The sequence below is a fragment of the Zeus faber genome (assembly GCF_960531495.2).
Source record: "Zeus faber genome assembly, chromosome: 15".
NCBI lineage: Eukaryota > Metazoa > Chordata > Actinopteri > Zeiformes > Zeidae > Zeus > Zeus faber.
Genome location: NC_137194.1, coordinates 9891519 through 9910612, shown reverse-complemented (window position 1 = coordinate 9910612; position 19094 = coordinate 9891519). Strand labels below are relative to the sequence as shown.

General features: G+C 42.9%; 1 protein-coding gene across 1 annotated transcript; it reads left to right on the top strand.

The window, feature by feature from the left end:
• Positions 1-5476: 5476 nt before the first annotated feature.
• Positions 5477-18726, top strand: LOC307241612 (large neutral amino acids transporter small subunit 1-like; the record flags this gene model as incomplete). Its single annotated transcript, XM_080015795.1, has 11 exons — positions 5477-5567; positions 6536-7060; positions 7567-7692; positions 12570-12675; positions 12784-12828; positions 13432-13555; positions 14317-14420; positions 15467-15563; positions 16173-16322; positions 18228-18402; positions 18659-18726. The coding sequence occupies exons 1-11, from the start codon at positions 5492-5494 to the stop codon at positions 18724-18726; spliced, it is 1596 nt and encodes a 531-aa protein (XP_079871921.1). The 5' UTR covers positions 5477-5491.
• Positions 18727-19094: the final 368 nt, after the last annotated feature.

The following is a 19094-nucleotide window of genomic DNA, read 5'->3' as shown; positions in this document are numbered from 1 at the left end:
GGGTGAAGGGGGGAGTGATAACATACAAACAAATGGAATAAGGGATAAGAAGAGGGCAAGAGCTACTGTAAAGTCAGACCACGGAGAGAGAGAGAGAGAGAGAGAGAGAGAGACAGCTCTTGGGTGTTCAGAGTCTTCACTGCTCTGCAACCTTCAATCCGTTGTTATTCCAGGCGACATGTTGAGCCTGGAGGGACGACGAGGTCGAGGGGAAATCAGGCAGGGAGTAGAGTCAGGAGATGATTAGAGGAGGTAAACGAGGTAAGGGAGGGTTAGAAGAGGGAGCGGAGAAAACTCAAAGAGATCCCGAGGTGATTGTTTTAGAAATCTAGGATTGGCATGTGTCTGGAAAAAAAATCCAGAAGAAAGAATGGCAAAAAAAGAGGTTAGAAGTCTACATATAATTTTGATAGCAATAAATTATTTCCATTTCGTCGAAATGAGGACTATGATGCATTGTATGCATATGCATTTTGAAGGCTGTATCAAGAGCAAAAAAATGAGATTCATATAATTAGGGGAGGATGAAGACAATGTGTAGAAAAAAAGAAAAAAAAAAGAACCAAATTTCTATGATATAATAATATAAACAAAGAAACAATTAAATAAACAAATAAATAAATCAATAAATGAATGTATTCATTTGAAAAGTGTTTTACTTCTTTCATTTGACTCGTTTTATCAAACAGAACCGCCTGTCACCGCTATTCAACTAATATAATCTGACAAGAGCTTTGATTAAAGCCTAAACAGCTTCCATCCACTCCCAATGTGCTGCTCACTAATTACGCATGAATATTTTACACTCATAAATATATTTGTTTTGTTTTCTTTCGCAATTGCTCAGCTGTCATATTCCAGGAAAATACATTTAATTGCATAAAGCCTGAAAGCACCACATGCATGAACCTGCTTATGTTGGAAACTGCACCCAAGCCAACTTCATTTTTTAGACCATTATAAAAACACCCATACAGTAATGTAGTACAGTAATGTATTATTATTATTATTATTATTATTATTATTATTTCGGCTTGATCTCAGCCACCTATTTTCAGGCAGTTTGTTCAGTTTCTAAAATCTTTTTTGAACGATAAAAATTATCCAAGCAATGTCAGAGTAGCAAATTAGCAGCAAATAAAACAGCAAACAAATAGGCTCAAAATATGTTAACAATAAACATGACATTGTGATGATAACAATACCCGAGCATTATCACAACTGTGAATAAATTAAACACAAAATAATTAAACAAATTAAGCGTGAAAAAAACACCAACACAAAACGAAGAAAATGGTGATAAAATAAGACACGAGGACAGGGAAAATAAGCCGCTTATTTATTGATCAAAACCCATTGCTTGTCTTGTTGTTTGTTTGGCTTGAGACATTTGAGGAGTGTTTTCAATTCCGCTCTAAAATATATACATAGGCAGTAAATACAAAGTATATACATAGGCATATTCCCTCTATCTATTCCATTTTATTTCATTTTATTTTTATTGTATTTTATTCTATATATTTTTCATCTTATTCTGTAAGTATTCAACTTCCTGTATTACGTTTTAGGAGTCAGTAAGTCGGTCTACTAGAAAATAATTTTTTACTTTTGTTTTTATCCTAGGACATATTGCGTGCTATCACCGGGTGCGTTGCATTACATTTCACTGCATATATGTATGAAAGTATGTATATGTATGTGACAAATAAAACATCTTGAATCTTAAAACCGGGCGACGCGGGTCGAGGAGCTTGAGCAACGGCGCGGCCGCTGCGCCTTTAAATATTCCCATGAGCCTCTTCGGGGCAGCCTTCCTGAGGTCCACGCTCTGAAATCGTCCCTTCGTGCGAGATGTGTTCGGCGCTTCGTTGTTAAATATGTCGCGGAGTCGCTCTCCCCCCGCGGGACCCGCGTTCTGCCGGGCGCCGTGACTTACCGCCCGTGCCACGCACCGTCACGCAGAGCTGCGTCGCCATCGCCCGCGTTCATATAGCCCGCCTCCTGGCTCTTCATCCGGGCATTCGGAAGGCTTGCTATCTGGGCTACCAGCAGGGAACCGCGTTTCTCCACCCACCGGCCCAGGGGAAAGTCCCCGGACCTCGGGCAGAAAGTGCCGCAGTGTGACGCTGCTACCGTCTCTGCGCTCCACCGCCCTGAGCCGAGACGCTTCCTGGAAGCCGAGCTCGGTGGTCGCAGGTCGGCATTGTCTCGCCCATAGGCATGCAAGTAGGCGGCTACCAGCCTGAACATAACGGGGCTCATTCTCGGAATGCCTATTTTTGGTCGACGCGTTTGTTTTTGTATGTTGAAACGCGCAAAGGTAAACATACATTTATTCACACACATTCTAAAAAACTATATATATATATATATATATATATATAGCAATATCACTTCGAGTGAAAAAGTGTTGCGGTACATTATAAAATTCAAGATTCAAGATGTTTTATTTGTCACATACATATACATACTTTCATACATATATGCAGTGAAATGTAATGCAACGCACCCGGTGATAGCACGCAATATGTCCTAGGAAAAAAGAAATAAAAGTAAAGAATTCCTTTCTAATAGACCGACTTACTGACTCCTAAAACGTAATACAGTAAGTTGAATACTTATAGAATAAGATAAAAATATATAGAATAAAATACAATAAAAATAAATTGAAATAAAATGGAATAGATAGAGGGAATATGCCTATGTATGTACAGATATGTGCAAATAAAGTGGCATGTGAATTAAAGTGGCATGTGAATGTGAATAGAGTGAGGTAGTGTTTGGGATAATACAGCACAGTATACAACAGTATACTGTATATGAAAATATGAAGACATATTGAAATATATCAATGAAATATACATTATAACATGTATGTTAATTTAAAATGTATAATTTGTGCTCTAACCAGGTCAGCTACATTGAGATTTCATCTTCTTTGACAGGTCTCTGGGCAAATGAAAGCAGCGGACAAAATAAAAAATAAAAAATAAAAACATGTAAAAAATGTTAAAGCAGCAAAATAATGCTAACATAAACGCAGACATTATTCAGACAAATTATCCTTGGAATAGCGTAACATATTTTGAGAAGTGTTTCATACCTTAGGTTCACTATTTTGACTTTTTTTAATGCCTAAATCCCAAATGATTAAAACATGTAGTTAATATGTTATGTGCAAAAATGCTGCCGTGCATTATAACCGCACGCAGTATACACAGCATGCACAATAGCATCATTTCCATCAAAAAACTATGAACCAAGTTTTGTTGTTTTTTTTTCAAATGAAGGTTTCCATGGCGACATTTCAGTTGTAATTTTCAGAAGATGATGAAATCGAGGTAAATGTGGAGTGGAGAATATATTTTATGAGCAATCTAAATGTAAAAACGTGCACTGTGTGTGCAGCAGCAGCTGGCTAAACAAACGTGCCTCGATATCGATCAGGTCCCCCTGTCATTATGAGTCAAAAACTCAAGTTGGTCATTCCCAACACACATTAATGTGACGTGATCACACTTGCCCTGGGGGCTGAAATGACAAATATAAAAATCCAGGACAGTAAAAGTGAAGTCATAATCAGTTTTGGGTTTTTTTTTAACCTAGACAATAGTCCAGCATAGTGAAGCTATATGAGTGTCTTTCAGGTTTTTACATGGACAAGTCAGCGAAGGCACAAATGCTGGCTGATAAACAGATGACTTGATTTGCTTTTGTTGTAAGAGTTGTACCTTCTTTACCAGCCCTTGGAAAAAGCTTAAAACCACTGTGCTCCAAATAAGAATCGCTCAACATGTCAGTTTTATAGAACAGCCATTTCCGTCATTCTTATTCTAATATCTAATAGTACTTTGATAAGATAAAACAAGGGTAGATAAAACAAATAGGCCTATATTGACAGTCAATGGCTTTTCTCTATTTGTAATAATTAGAAACACCGATATCGGAATTACGATGTGGCTCTTTCAGGATAAGATTAAAAAAAAGGTTACACGTGACACACACGTACTGTAAAAACAAACCGGGACGAAAATATTCTCCCTTGCAGTTTTTGCAAAAAACCTCACAATCTTCTCCAAATTAAGTTAGTAGTTTGGTCTTCAGAATTCTTTATTTTACCGTTAATACAAACCCTTTTTTTGATTCACAACTGAACATATACTTAAAAAATCCTAAAATAAACAGAACGGCCAAACACAAACTGACCCTGGATGTAATATTTGGTAGCGCAGCCTTTGGAGAAAATACCTGCAACCAAGCTCGTCCCTAAGCCATCAATGGGATTACTAATTAAAGGAGAGTCACGCGGTTGTAATCTGGTTACCTCTTACAACCGCTTAAAGGTGACAATAATATTGTGTATTTTTAGGATATCTGCGTCGAGTAAGCCAAGATACAGTATTTTATCCAGCTTCTTTTCGTTCGCCTGCAAACTAAAGAAATTAATGTGGAAGCCAAAAGATGTTTTCATTGAAACAATTTGGAAGAAGACATAATATTTATAATAATGTAAATTCCAAACTATTTTTATTTTATTTATTTTTAATGATTATTTTTTTACTATTGTTTAAATTTTTTTTTTTACACAAGGACTCTATCGAATACACCTGTGGTTACTCCATTTACCGTTGTGTCCCCAAAAAAAGGCCGTTGCCCTGTCACGTCTCCACCACCAGGGGGGGCAGCATCCCTCCGACATCCCTCCTCGGTGGGACAGATGTCACATCTGAGGCCTCCACCCTCCACCGCCTCATGCGCGACACAAAGGGGGACAGCGTCACGCGGCGGCCCCTCCAAAAAAGCTGCCGGTGGCCTATTTCCACTCCACCCCTCAGCCCCCCTCGCCGAGCCTTCCCATCATGCACTGCCAGTGGGCGTCGGCTCAGGCGGCGGCTTCATCCTCGCGTCAGCCTCCGCGCGAAGCCCCGCCCCCTCCCATCTGCTCAGTGTGCTGGGGGAGCTAGAGAGACCTAGACACAGTGAGGGAGAGAGAGAGGGATGGAGGGAGAGAGAGCAGGGGGGGATGCAGTCGGGGTTAGATTTGATGTTTGAGGGAGAGGGAGCGTGACTGTGATTGAGAGAGGGTGAAAGAGAGAGAGAGAGAGAGAGAGAGAGAGAGAGAGAGAGAGAAGGAGACTGTGTTAGCCCAAGAGAGTTTATGAGGGAAGGGGGAGGGAGAGAGAGAGAGAACCTGCTTTAGAGACAGGGAGAGAGAGATAGACAGAGAGAGAGAGAGAGGGCGAGAGAGGGAGGGAGTGAGAGAGAGAGAGCGATAGAGAGTGTGTGTGTGTGTGTGTGTGTGTGTTAGGGAGGGTGACACAAAGGTAGCCGGGCAGGGTTTGGGGAGTGGAAGAGAGAGAGAGAGAGAGAGAGCGAGAGAAGCAACAGAGGGAATTGAGTGAAAGAAAGGGACGGAGGACGACGTAAAGAGAAGAGACAAAGAGAGAGAGAGAGAGAGAGAGAGAGAGAGCGGGAAGCCAGAGGAGGAAGCATGGCCGAACCGGAGCTCAAATCCCGGGGCAGTCGAGATAGCCTCGCCAAGGCACAGAGCCAGGAAAAGATGGCAGGTAGGCACACACACACACACACACACGTGAGTGTCCCAGGGATGCCACATGGTGCATGACCACATCCTCCCGCCATGCATCTGGCTCTGGTCTGATGCAACACACTGACTGATCGTACTTGATGATAATAAGTTTTGTAGTGGAGATCTGTGGGTGGTTTTCTTTTTTTGTATTTCCTGGGGGGTTGGGGTGGGGGCGTGAGCGGCAGCGTGGCAGACAGTGAGGACCGGAAAGAACAAATGTCACCACACGTGGGTTTGCCAGGCATGGATTTAGAATTGATGGTCCCGCTATGGAGAATGTAAACGCGAGACACTGTGTTTGGACGTGTATACATAGTCGCACGCACCCACACACACACACACACACGGCAGTTATCCTTGATCAGATTTTGTACAAGCAGAATAGTTTCACCATTTTTGATCAAATAACGTCTTGCACATTCATGGCTCTGGTCGGACAGGTTTCTGTAAGCCCTCAGGTTAACACATGAATTGCCGGTCACTTAAAGCTCAAGCCAACATTCCAAGGTTGCTCTACACACGCGCACGCACGCACGCACAATTCCGGCAGAGTTTAAGGTTACTGCAAAACGATATGTAGTGCAAAGCGGCGACTCCTTCAAACTAGTTTGGCGGCTCTGATAGTAAATGCCCAACTTTGCCCGGAGGAACTTTGCCGGCGTCAACGCGCAAATTAATTAATGAAAAAAAACCAAAAAAACAATAAAAGTGGAATGTTGCTCGGCGTAGTGATATATTCTTGTTTATAACCCTTCAATTCTACACCGCACCGTCTTGGAGAACTGAAGCGTGTTCGTATCTGTCATAGTCACTTGGAAATTATTTGTCTCTGTGATGAAGTGGTATTGCAGAGCAGGTATTCCGAAGTGATCTAGCGGCACCGAAAAAAAAATCCTACTCCACTCGAAAACGCTACCAATGTCGCCTCCCCGGTTTCCCTTTCAGCGCCCGATGCGGACGACGGCGCCGCCATCGTGGAGAGGCCCCCGTCGCCATCCACGCCCCTGGCCGGCGCCGTCGTGGCCTCCCCGACGGGGGGCTCGCCCGCCAAGGAGGGTAAGATCGAACTAAAGCGCAGCATCACCCTCGTCAACGGCGTCGGCATGATCATCGGCACCATCATCGGCTCGGGGATCTTCATCACCCCGACCGGCGTGGTCAAGGAGACGGGCTCGTCCGGGCTCTCGCTCATCGTCTGGTCCTTCTGCGGAGTGATCTCCACCATGGGCGCCCTGTGCTACGCCGAGCTGGGCACCACCATCACCAAGTCGGGCGGCGACTACACGTACATCCTGGAGGTGTACGGCGAGCTGGCGGCCTTCCTCAAGCTGTGGGTGGAGATGCTGATCATCCGGCCGTCCTCCCAGTACGTGGTGTCGCTGGTGTTTGCCACATACCTTCTCAAGCCGCTTTACCCAAACTGCGCCGTGCCCGACAGCGCCGCCAAGCTCATCGCCTGCCTCTGTCTCAGTAAGTACAGTGGAGGTGGAAAGCGAAAGCAGGGCCAGGGTAACTACTATCAACCGTTAGCTTCACCTGCCGGCTCCACCCTCTCACGTCCAAGGTGTGGCAATCATTGCATCAGCAATAATACACAGTCTGCCATTCCCCTACGTTGCAATGGTTGTCCCTGAAAATGATGAGGCATTTTCAGTTTGACTAAGTAACTCAACTTTTGGGGACTTTGGGACCCCATAGCCCTGAAGCCATCCCAGAGACCTTGAAATTGAGACTTGAAAGAGGGATCCCCCTTACAGAATGGCTTGCTGTGAAATATACACCCCTTGGAAATAAAGAGAACTACCATTATCCACAGTGACATAGTACTACTTAAGTATATGTAACATAACTCAAGAGAAGAGACACATCCAGTGTCTCAAAGGTCCCCAAGGTGGACGTCAGGGCTTAAAAAAAGTGAAATATTAGTTCCTTCTTCCCTCACAGTGTATTTCTTTGCTTCTTTCCGCCTCTTTCAGTGTCTCTGACGTTTGTCAACTGCCTCAGCGTGAAAGCTGCCACCAAGGTCCAGGACCTGTTCACGGTCTCCAAGCTCCTGGCGCTGGTCACCATCATCATGTTTGGGTTCATCCAGATTGGGACAGGTAGGTGTGAACCGACTCAAACAGGCTCTCACTTGGGAGCCTCCCCAGAGACCAGAAAGCCTGGGGTCCGCACACCACGCTCTGCTCTGTTGCTAGGGTGCTCTGTTGCTGGGCTGCTCTGTTGCTCCATTGCACATTTTGGATTTGGTAAACAACAGCGAACGGTCTACTCAGGCATAAACTTGTTCAGCAGGATGTTCTGTGGCCTGCAGTGACTGACGAGTTCTTGTCCTGTTGCTGTGTCCGTGCACTTGTAATGTAATATTTCACGTCTTGATCTCAAAAAGAGGAAACCACAAGGATAGTAGTGCTAAGGATGTTTCGGGCCTGTTGATGATGAATGACCAAGGATGTAATCAAAACAAAATTCCGCCAAAATGCGAAGTTTCAGTGTCACCGTTGTTGGTGCAATCGGAGCCTTAAACTAACCACTGAGCACTGAGCACTGATAAGCTTTATTAAATCCACTGCGGCTGCCTGTCACCTCCTTTCGCTTGCCTGATCTTTGCATTCGTTCCGGGAAAGGCGGCGGACCCCACCACCAACAATGGAAACAAGCGTATAGAGGAGCACATCATTCACAACGTAAATACATTGAATGTCTGTTTCTCAAAAAGTGCCAGCTAAAAATAAAGTATAAAATCTGCGAAAATAATCAAACAAAATAATCGTATGGATTATTACTTTAAATTAGTCGCTTAGTACTTATTGCAGCACCACAAGCAAACAGAACATCTTAGTTCTTCTGACATTCACAACAACACAAGAATTTTAATTGCATTAATTGCCATTGAGAAATTTCCTCTGTGGTTAAGGGAATGCTCCCATATCACCTATTTAGTCTGAATCAACTAGAGGGTTTTCTTTTGATGCTTCCTTATTGAAGAAGTGCCGTTTTGTCCCTAATGATCAAGTGCTGATCATTAGCGAGCACCAGTAATGCATCCAACCGTTCGCCGACATGTTTGGCATGGCCGCCGAGTCCGAACACCGGACCTCTCTGTGAGCCACCGTGCGACCAAATGTGCATACTGTATGTTCATGTGTGTGCGGGTCTATGTATCCATGGGTGTGTGTATGCATTCACATGTGTGTGTGTGTGTGTGTGTGATGTGTGGCGCCGTGGTTGTTTATTAAGAGGGTCAGACAGGCCTTTCTAGCTTAACACAAAGCGGCACCTTACTAAGCTTTATCAAACCCCAATTCCAATGAAGTTGGGACATTGTGTAAAATGTAAATTAAAACAGAATACAATGATGTGCAAATCCATTTTAACCTATATTCAATTGATAACACTACCAAGACAATAATAAACTTTGTTTTTTTGCAAATATTCACTAATTTTGAATTTGATGCCTGCAACACGTTCCGAAAAAGCTTGGACAGGGGCATGTTTACCACTGTGTTGCATCACCTTTCCTTTGAACAACACTCAATAAGCGTTTGGGAACTGAGGACACGAACTGTTGAAGCTTTGTAGGTGGAATTCTTTCCCATTGTTGCTTGATGTACGACTTCAGTTGCTCAACAGTCCGGGGTCTCCCTTGTCGTATTTTGCACTTCATAATGCGCCATGACAGGTCTGGACTGCAGGCAGGCCCGTCGAGTACTCGCACTCTACTACTACGAAGCCAGGCTGTTGTAACACAAGCAGAATGTGGCTTGGCATTGTCTTGCTGAAATAATCAGGGATGTCCCTGGAAAAAAACGGTGCTTGGATGGCAGCATATGTTGCTCCAAAACCTGTATGTACCTTTCAGCATTAACGGTGCCTTCACAGATGTGCAAGTAACCCATGCCATGGGCACTGACACACCCCCATACCATCACAGATGCTGGATTTTGAACTTTGCGCTGATAACAATCTGGACGGTCCTTTTCCTCCTCTGCCCGGAGGACACCACGCCCATGATTTCCAAAAACAATTTGAAATGTGGACTCGTCAGACCAGAGCACACTTTTCCACTTTGCGTCGGTCCATCTCAGATGAGCTCGGGCCCAGAGAAGCCGGCGGCGTTTCTGGGTGTTGTTGATATATGGCTTTCGCTTTGCGTGGTAAAGTTTTAACTTGCACTTGTTGATGTAGTGGCCAACTGTGTTCACTGACGGTGGTTTTCAGAAGTGTTCCTGAGCCCACGTGGGAATGTCCTTCACAGAATGATGTCGGTTTTTAATGCAGTGCCGCCTGAGGGATCGAAGGTCACGGGCATTCAATGTTGGTTTTCGGCCTTGCCGCTTACGTGCAGAGATTTCTCCAGATTCTCTGAATCTTTTGATGATATTATGGTCTGTAGTTGATGAAATCCCTAAATTCCTTGCAATTGCACGTTGAGAAACGTTGTTCTTAAACGATTTGCTCCCGCCGTTGTTCACAAAGTGGTGAACCTCGCCCCATCCTTGTGAACGACTGAGCCTTTCGGGGATGCTCCTTTTATACCCAGTCATGACACTCACCTGTTTCCAATTAACCTGTTCACCAGTGGAATGTTCCAAACAGGTGTTTTTTGAGCGCTCCTCAACTTTCTCAGTCTTTTGTTGCCCCTGTCCCAGCTTTTTTGGAAGGTATTTATTTTGGAACAAATGAGTGAATATTTGCAAAAAAAACAAAAAAGTTTATCAGTTTGAACATTAAATATCTTGTCTTTGTCGTGTATTCAATTGAATATAGGTTGAAAAGGATTTGCAAATCATTGTATTCTGTTTTTGTTTATGTTTTACACAACCTCCCAACTTCATTGGAATTGGGGTTTGTAAATAAGCTACAGTATAAAACGTCCACTGAATGAGAATAAAGCTACAGAGGGAAATATATAGTTTTCCTAGATATTTAATATTCCTTACTCTGCAACACAATTCCTACAATCATTTTATTTCATTTTATTTCATCTTTATTTGCCCAGGAAACTCCCATTGAGATGAAGAATCTCTTTTTCAATGGAGGTCAGACTAACACAAAAACTAAATAAAAATTGTGGACTCATACAAATGACACCACACAAAATAATTTCTTTTTTGATAAAATAGAGGAGCAGCTTTCCAGTTCTCGGAAGAAATTACTGAATTTAACACAGGAGTATCCCAACAATATTACCTCCAAATGTCATCTATAAGAGAAAATAAACCCACACAACACAACCGTGGATAATATTACACACACACACACACACACACACACACACACACACACACATGCACACACACAGATATTTGAATCGTAAATTACTTGAGTGTAAGCAGTAACCACGGCGACTGCAGCACAGGCAGGGACAGCGGCCATCTTTTCTGCTCTTTCACTCCTCTCCATCAGACCACACCCGCCACAAAATGTGCACGGCACCGTTGCCATGGAAACTGGGCGGTAAAGCCAACAGGCTGTCATCGTGCTGGGCTCTTTGAGACAAAGCCCGGGCAGATAATGTATGTAAAATACGCTTTGTGAAAAGGGAAAAGTGACTTCCATCTGAAAATAAAAAGAGAGAGTCACATACACACACATCTACACAAGATGCACAAGGAATTTCTCATCAATAAAAATATGAATATTCAAACAAAAAGAAGATAAAAACATTACAATAGAAAAGTCGAGTAAAATATACGCTTATATAGACAACATATACAAATATTTAAGGATGCCAGCATACAAACAAGATTAAGATAAAAAGTCACAAGACATTTTTAACAATAAAGCTATAAGAAAGAAATAAAACTTAAATAAAATATACAGAGATATAAACAGGGCAGACAGAATGCCAAAATTCATACAAGAATATAATAATTAATTAAATATATCTCATGACGGAATAGCGATAAAATAATTACATATGCACAACCACACATTTAAGCATGTTCAATAAATAAGAGCAACCTGTCAACACACCCACACACATACAAAACCCAGATCCATAACTAAAGCCATTCCTCTCTGATGATTTCCCTGCAATATCTACCCTACAGTTATTATTCTGGATTAATGTGTGGATGGAAGTTTTATTTTGTCGTCGTCAAAAGGACTTTGTACACATTTAGAAATGTCATCTGACTGGAACCCGATGAGGTTTCCTTTTTTTCCTTTTTTGCTTTAAAGTGGAGGGAAGCTGCTCCGGTGCAGTTGAAGCCGACATCTCGAAAATGTCACAGACACAGGCCAGAAACTGATTTTTGTGATTCAGAGAAACTGAGATATGAAAGGAGATGAGACGAGGTCCTCCCAAGGGGCGTAGTTGATTATTTTCTCTTACATGCATCTGTACATGCAAGTATACATTTCCAACAAAACTGATGTTTTTTTCTCTTGACATGGCCTCTTTGTTTTTACTGACACCCATTAAAAGTGTATTTATTTATTAGGCGTTAACCCTCACTCCACACAAGCTGTCCCAGTGTCCATGGTGGCATTTGCAGGATGTTTTGTTCTTATTTAGATGAGACTCATTATTCATTATTCATTTACAATGTCCAAACGTAAGCTTTAAACTGACAGAAGCTTTGGGCCAATATATGCAAAAAAAAAAAGGTACCCTTTAATTACCCAATTAGCCAAATATACACAAATAGACAAAAAATACAACAGAAATAGCCAAATATATACAAATTTACACAATATACAAAATGTGATTCTATGCACAGGATAAATTTCCAGACATGATAAACTTTTTATACTTTTTTCCAAAATTCCTTTCCTTGGTCTCAGCGTGTGGTTGAATTGTAATATTTGATTGGAAAGGGAGTCAGAGCACCCAGGGAGTAACCGCATGGGAGGGGAATATTTTTGAATTGTCATAAAATTGCCGTAAACGGGACGTAATACGGAAAGGGCGGAAAGAGAATTTCTTGGATCTTTCAACTTTCTGATGGCGCTGGATGCTCTGTACGTGTAGGGGATGTTCCCTACCTCACCCCAGAGCGGGCGTTCGAAGGCAGCAAATGGGGAGTCGACAACATCGTCCTGGCTCTGTACAGCGGCCTGTTTGCTTTCGGGGGCTGGTGAGATATCGTTTTGTAGATTTCATTCAATTAAATACATTTTCCTGATCCGGGCAATGTTTGGTGTAAGTATAACCCATTTCTTTTATTGTTCTCTCTCTCTTAAAGGAATTACCTGAATTACGTGACCGAGGAGATGATCAATCCAGAGAGGTGACTTATATGTGATGAAGATTCCTTTTCTGTATTTACAGCAGGAGTCCTTTATCTGACTGAGATGCTGAGTGCATGCCGACGATGCTTGAATATAACATTACATGCTTTTGAAAAGAATGCATTCAGACACCTACACACGTATATCACAAACAGAAGCAAGCCAGCAAGGTCACCAAGAGACATGTCCATGCTCCTTGTGTTGTACAATTTAAATAAGCCACAGTCATTATACACTGAGTGTGTGACACATCACATAAATAGCTTTACTGTGGTTGAAAGTACATTAAATCAGGAATAAGCACACACTCCCCTTGTGCACGGTAATTATCAACATATAAACTGCTTTTCATAATGTGTACACCATATGCGCACAACACGCCCTATCATTTTGACAGTCAACTTCACGCATTAATAGTTAATTATTGTACAATATGAATGCAAAAATGGAAAATATAAATTGTAATTATATTGGACAATTGTGATTGTTTCAAATGTATCTTAGAAATACTGTAAATTCTCCAAAAAATGCATGTTTCAATGACATTTTCTCACACATTTAAAGAACATTGAGTTTCAATTAATGACCCCCTCCACCCACAGGAACCTCCCCCTGTCCATTATCATCTCCATGCCCATCGTGACGGTGGTGTACGTTCTGACCAACATGGCGTACTTCACCACCATCCCCCCGCAAGTCATGATCGAATCTGAGGCGGTGGCCGTGGTGAGTGTCATTCCTCATAATAAAATGAATAAAACTAAACTAAACTTTGTTATTTTCCCGACTATGCCGCTCTGTTATTGTGACTGTTGCTGACTCGTAAGGATGATTTATTTTGCTGGAGATGCCAGATGCCTACAGTACATCCAGTTTGTTTATTTTCTTTCTGATGCTAAGTTTTTAAATTTGATTTGTGGGATAATGTTAAAATAACAATAAATAGTGGAGCAAGAGTTGGGAGATTAGTTGCAGTAACAAATGAGAAATGGTTTTAATAGATTGGATGAGAATAAAAATAGATTATTTTAGATTGCATTTATTAATCCCTCTCGCAAGCAACAAAAAAACAAAACAAAACAATTAACACAATAGACCCAATGATAAAAATAAAAAAAATTAATCCAAGTATTTTTATAGCAAGGAGGAAATACATAGGTATTTATAGCTATGTTATGTGTGTTTTTTGTGTGTGTGTGTGTGTGTGTGTGTGTGTGTGTGTGTGTGTGTGTGTGTGTGTGTGTGTGTGTGTGTGTGTGTGTGTGTGTGTGTGTGTGTGTGTGTATGTGTGTGTGTGTGTGTGCGTGTGTGTGTGTGCGTATGTATGTGTGCGTGCGTGTGTGTGTGTGTGTGTGTGTGTGTGTGTGTGTGTGTGTGTGTGTGTGTGTGTGTGTGTGTCTGTGTCTGTGCGTTTGTGTGCGTGTGTGTGCGTGTGTGTGTGTGTGCGTGTATGTGTGTGTGTGTGTGCTTATCTCTGCTTCCTACAGAGTTTCGGAGAGTACCACATGGGCGTCATGTCCTGGCTAATTCCTGTGTTTGTTGGACTGTCGTGTTTCGGAGCCGTCAACGGATCCCTGTTCACCTCCGCACGGTGCGTCACAACCTGCACAAAAACACACACACACACACACACACACACGGACACATATGTTAATGTTTTTGGAAATTTTGACGGCCCTCTACTTGGTCGAGATTCGAGATTCAAACACTCGAATAATTTAAAGGTTCACTATTTTTCAAACCAGGCCTTATTAAACATCGGACACAACGCATTATTATTGAGCAACTTACCACTCTGCCGCAGCTTCTCACTGTGCTTCAATGCAATCCAATGGGGCAGGCCATTGAGATGAAATCTTCAATCTCGTTTTGAAAAATCACATTGTCGTAACACACCTCAGTGTTACATTTTATTTACGTTATTCACATTTTTGCAATTGCAGCAGTCCATCCAAAGTGTGACGCTGGCAACAGCAGGTTTCCCAGCAGGAAGTGGCACAACTTCCTGTTTGTGGTCTCTTAGATGGGGCCAAAAGAGTCAATTAAACCCTGATAAACTAGATAAAATAGTTTGTCACTGTTCCTCTCCGTTATAACATGTACTGCAGCTTCTCACTGGGCTTCACTGCAATCTCACGGGACAAATGTTCAACTCTTAAAAAAAAAAAAACCATTAAATCCTCTTTTCTAAAATGGAATCTAACACTGGAACATGGCGAACCTGATCCTTTAAATTTGCTATAGTTCGATTTAGGGGAATTTTTGTAATTTTAACAAATTAGACTCATTCTCAAGCCACGCTGACGGGCACACTCCAGCGTTCCAAACAGGACACGGATACCACACAAACTCATCCTACCACAAAACCTACTAAAACCAAAACCTCAAATGAAATAGAAACTTCTTATTTTTTATAAAATAAAAATAAATCAATATTTAATATAGCCACACTGAAAACGAACTGAAAGCAAACTGAAATTGGAATGACAATTTCAAATTATATATATAAAAAAAAATAAAAGATAGTAACTCTGCTGCGTACCTGAACAGGAATAAGTGAGCAAAACAAAATGGACGTCCGGATGACAGAAGCACATGTTTGATTTCCTGCCTTGATTCTCGCCTCCTTCTTCCCAGGTTGTTTTACGCCGGTGCGCGAGCGGGCCAGCTCCCCGCCGCTCTGGGTTTGGTCCACACCGACCTCTTCACCCCCGTGCCCTCCCTCATCTTCACCGTAAGCGGCCTGCCGGCTTTTCAAAATAAAAGTCCACCCTGGCCAGCGGTCAGGGGCCTCGGTGCTTTGCATCTTCGCTTAAGTTTCAATGGTGGTAAAAAAAATAAACAAATCTGATTTCGCTTTTACAGAAGTCGAAAATCGAATCCGTCCTTATCTTTGACAGCGTACCTTATTTTAACTGAGGAACCTGACTTTGATTTTCAAATTCCCGATCAGTAGCAGCGATCGATTCTTTGAGCTTGTATCCATGGTAACACCTATGTTTGTAAATAATAAAGAGTTGCACTGTTAACAGTTTACAGTTGATGGGAATCAGCATTTTAATGAGACCTGGGTTGATGAAGGCGTACTTTTACTTTTACCTTGGCACATCTTCTACTTTCACTTCACCATTTACTTGAGACATTTCACCGATACAAAACAGATATCCTATAGCATAAGATATTTTCCACAACAAGTCAAATAAGAAGATCAGCAATCTCAGAATTAAGACCTGAGTTTAAGGAACGCCTTACTCTTTATTTACGGTGCCAGCATAATTACGCCATACCTTTGCACATTTCATCATACATCATACATAATTTTATTGTATCTCTCCCCTCCCAGTGCTTTCTGTCCATGCTCTACGCCATATCTCAGGACATCTTCTCCGTCATCAACCTGTTCAGCTTCTTCACGTGGCTCTGCGTGGGAATGGCCATCGGCGGCATGATCTGGCTGCGCTTCACCAAGCCCGAGCTCCACAGGCCCATCAAGGTAAGGGCGGCGGAAGCCTTTCCTTTCTCGGCCTCGGGGGGGGGACGTTCGGGAACCTCTGGTATCAACAAAATCATGTTATTCGGGACGACATTTTCTCTCCTTTCCTTTTCATTCTCTATCTTAAGATAAGGATTAAGAATTTCCCAACAGAAGCGTCCCCCGACGCCCTCCGTCCCATGGCGGAGTCCAGACCATCAGCTCGTAATAATCGACATCTGAAATATATTTATTTTCTCTCAAAGTTGTTCTGTGTCAAAAACCACATCAGTTGCTTGTGATATTGTTCATGGCGTTTTTGTGTTTTCCATACTCTGTGATACTACTTTCAGAGGCAGTGAAAGTCAACTCAGAGGCATAACATTGACGCCAAACGAGTATCAATGTAATGTTATATAAGATTCAAGAGGTTTATTCATCACATACATACTTTCATACATATATGCAGTGAAATGTTATGTTATGTTATCATATCATATCATTATGAAATGATGTTATTGGTAAAGAGGTCTTATCCGTGGATCGGCGTTTTGCTTCATAGCAACCGAGTTCTGCCACGCAACACGATGCCACACCCATGTGGCCGGTCTGCGCGCAGCCAGCCCTTCCTGCTCTACCTGCTTTGCCGCCTGCTTTGTCGCGTGGCTGGGATCCCTCCACCTCCCCTGCACCCTCCTGCTTAGCTCTACTCCTTCTTGTGTATCCAAGGGGGGGATCCAAGCTCATCACTCCTGTGCTGTGTTTACAATGCCTTATGTTGCACAACTCGCCGGGAGTGATGAGCAGTGGAGCCCAGATGCCAAACTCACATGATGCAAAATAAATAAAGATCAGATTTTAAAGTCAATCAACAAAGTAAAAGTAGTAATTTTAAAGTATGTAACCGAGTCTGACACGACAGAATTATATTTATATCCATATCCGATATCTATATCTATATACCTATATCTGTATCTGTGTACATTACAGTGGCACGTTCCCCAAATTCATTGTAGGACATCCCAAAAATGTCATGGAAGAGTTTGGCCTGGGGGGGGGGTTTCATTTTCTCGCATTGTCGTTTAAATCACGGGTGCCTGTTCAAAATTGAACATTTTCTGAGGCATTTCAACGTCACAGCTTGTCAAAAATGTCAATGATTCAGTCCAGTGTTCCGCAACGGAAGCTGAGACTGCCGGGAAAGTCGCGGAGCAGGTCGTCCAGCGATCGGAAGATTGTCGGTTCGGTATCCGGCTCCTCCTGCTAAGATAAGATAAGATAAACCTTTAGTAGTCCCACACCGGGGAAACTTACACTGTTTCAGCAGCAAAAAGGGGACAGCAGAAAATAGAGAGCATATCAAGGTAAGCACTATAAACAATGTAAAAATATTCAGAAAAGAACTAAACCAAAGTACTATGGGAACCAGAGTACTGGTAGCGTGCTGATGTGTCCTTGCTCAAGACACTTAACCCCCTAACTTCCCCCTCGGGCGCCGCTGTACGGCGCCCACTGCTCCTAGCTGCGTCAGTTCCTAGGATGGGAAATGCATTTCGTTGCCTCCAGTACGTGCACTCTGTTCAATGAGAATTAGTTGGAATCCAATCTAAATGTAATGTTAGCAACACCTGCGGCGCTGCCGACCTGCGTCTGGGATTCACTTGATGTTGATGCCACAGAGCGGCTCACTGTTTATTCATAGTTCATTAGTATTACGCGTGTGTCACGTGTCCAAATTGCACCAAATTCAAGTCGTTGGGTCCCCAGCGATACATCCCGAACGGACGAACGGTTGTCGAGATAATCCAAGCGCATACATCGAGACATGCAGACGGACAGGCAGACAGATGGACTGAGGTTCCTAGAACCATAGACGGATGAACTGCACAGTTCAACCTGGTTTGTCCCTCCCGCTCCGTCTTCCAGGTGTGCATAGCCATCCCCGTGGCTTTCGTTCTGGGCTGCGTCTTCATGATCGTCGTGTCCTTCTGGGCGGCGCCGGTGGAGTCGCTGATAGGCGCCGGCATCATTCTCACGGGCATCCCGGTGTACCTGCTGGGCTTCAAGTGGAAGAAGCCGCCCGCGGTCAGGAAGATGCTGGGTGAGTGGCGTATCCCCTGTTTCGGGGCGTCTTTGTGTGTTTGTTCAGTCCAGCCTCGGCGAGGTTGGAAACCGGGTCGTTGTTATGAGTTCACTTGGCGGGGGCCGCCCGCTGCCTGACATTCCAGCTGCCAGTCTTCAAAACCCTTTTATTGTTATTATTATTATTTTATCAACCTTTCAACCTCTATCATATACGCCCTGTTCCGGGAAAGAGAAACGCCGGTAACTAAGGAGGATGGCTCGTCTTTTCCCAGGAATCTTCACCATGTTCTGTCAGAAGGTTTTCCTGGCCGTACCCGAGGAGAAAAGGGCGTCGGACTGACCCGCAGACTCCCAACAGCAACACGGAGGACTTTTTTTTTATTTTTTTATTTTTTCTCCAATGTTTCCGTTGCAACGTTATCCTAATGTTTACACTCGTTCACTCTCGCTTTTGTGATAAAAGCCGTGCCAACGTTAGACGTTACATGTCTGTCCTGCTGCGTCTAGTGCGCAGGCCGAATTTGGTAAATATTCATAAAATTGCAGGGGTGGGAAAAGTCCGGGTTCAGCAAAGTAAACATTCGATCCAGGATTTCCAATCAGCCGCGTGGATTTGCCGGTTATCTGATCAGTGTGTGGCCGGAGCAAAAAACACGGCGGGGCTTTTACTTTGGAATTTGGGAGTTTTCCACCTTGGTGTGAAACTCC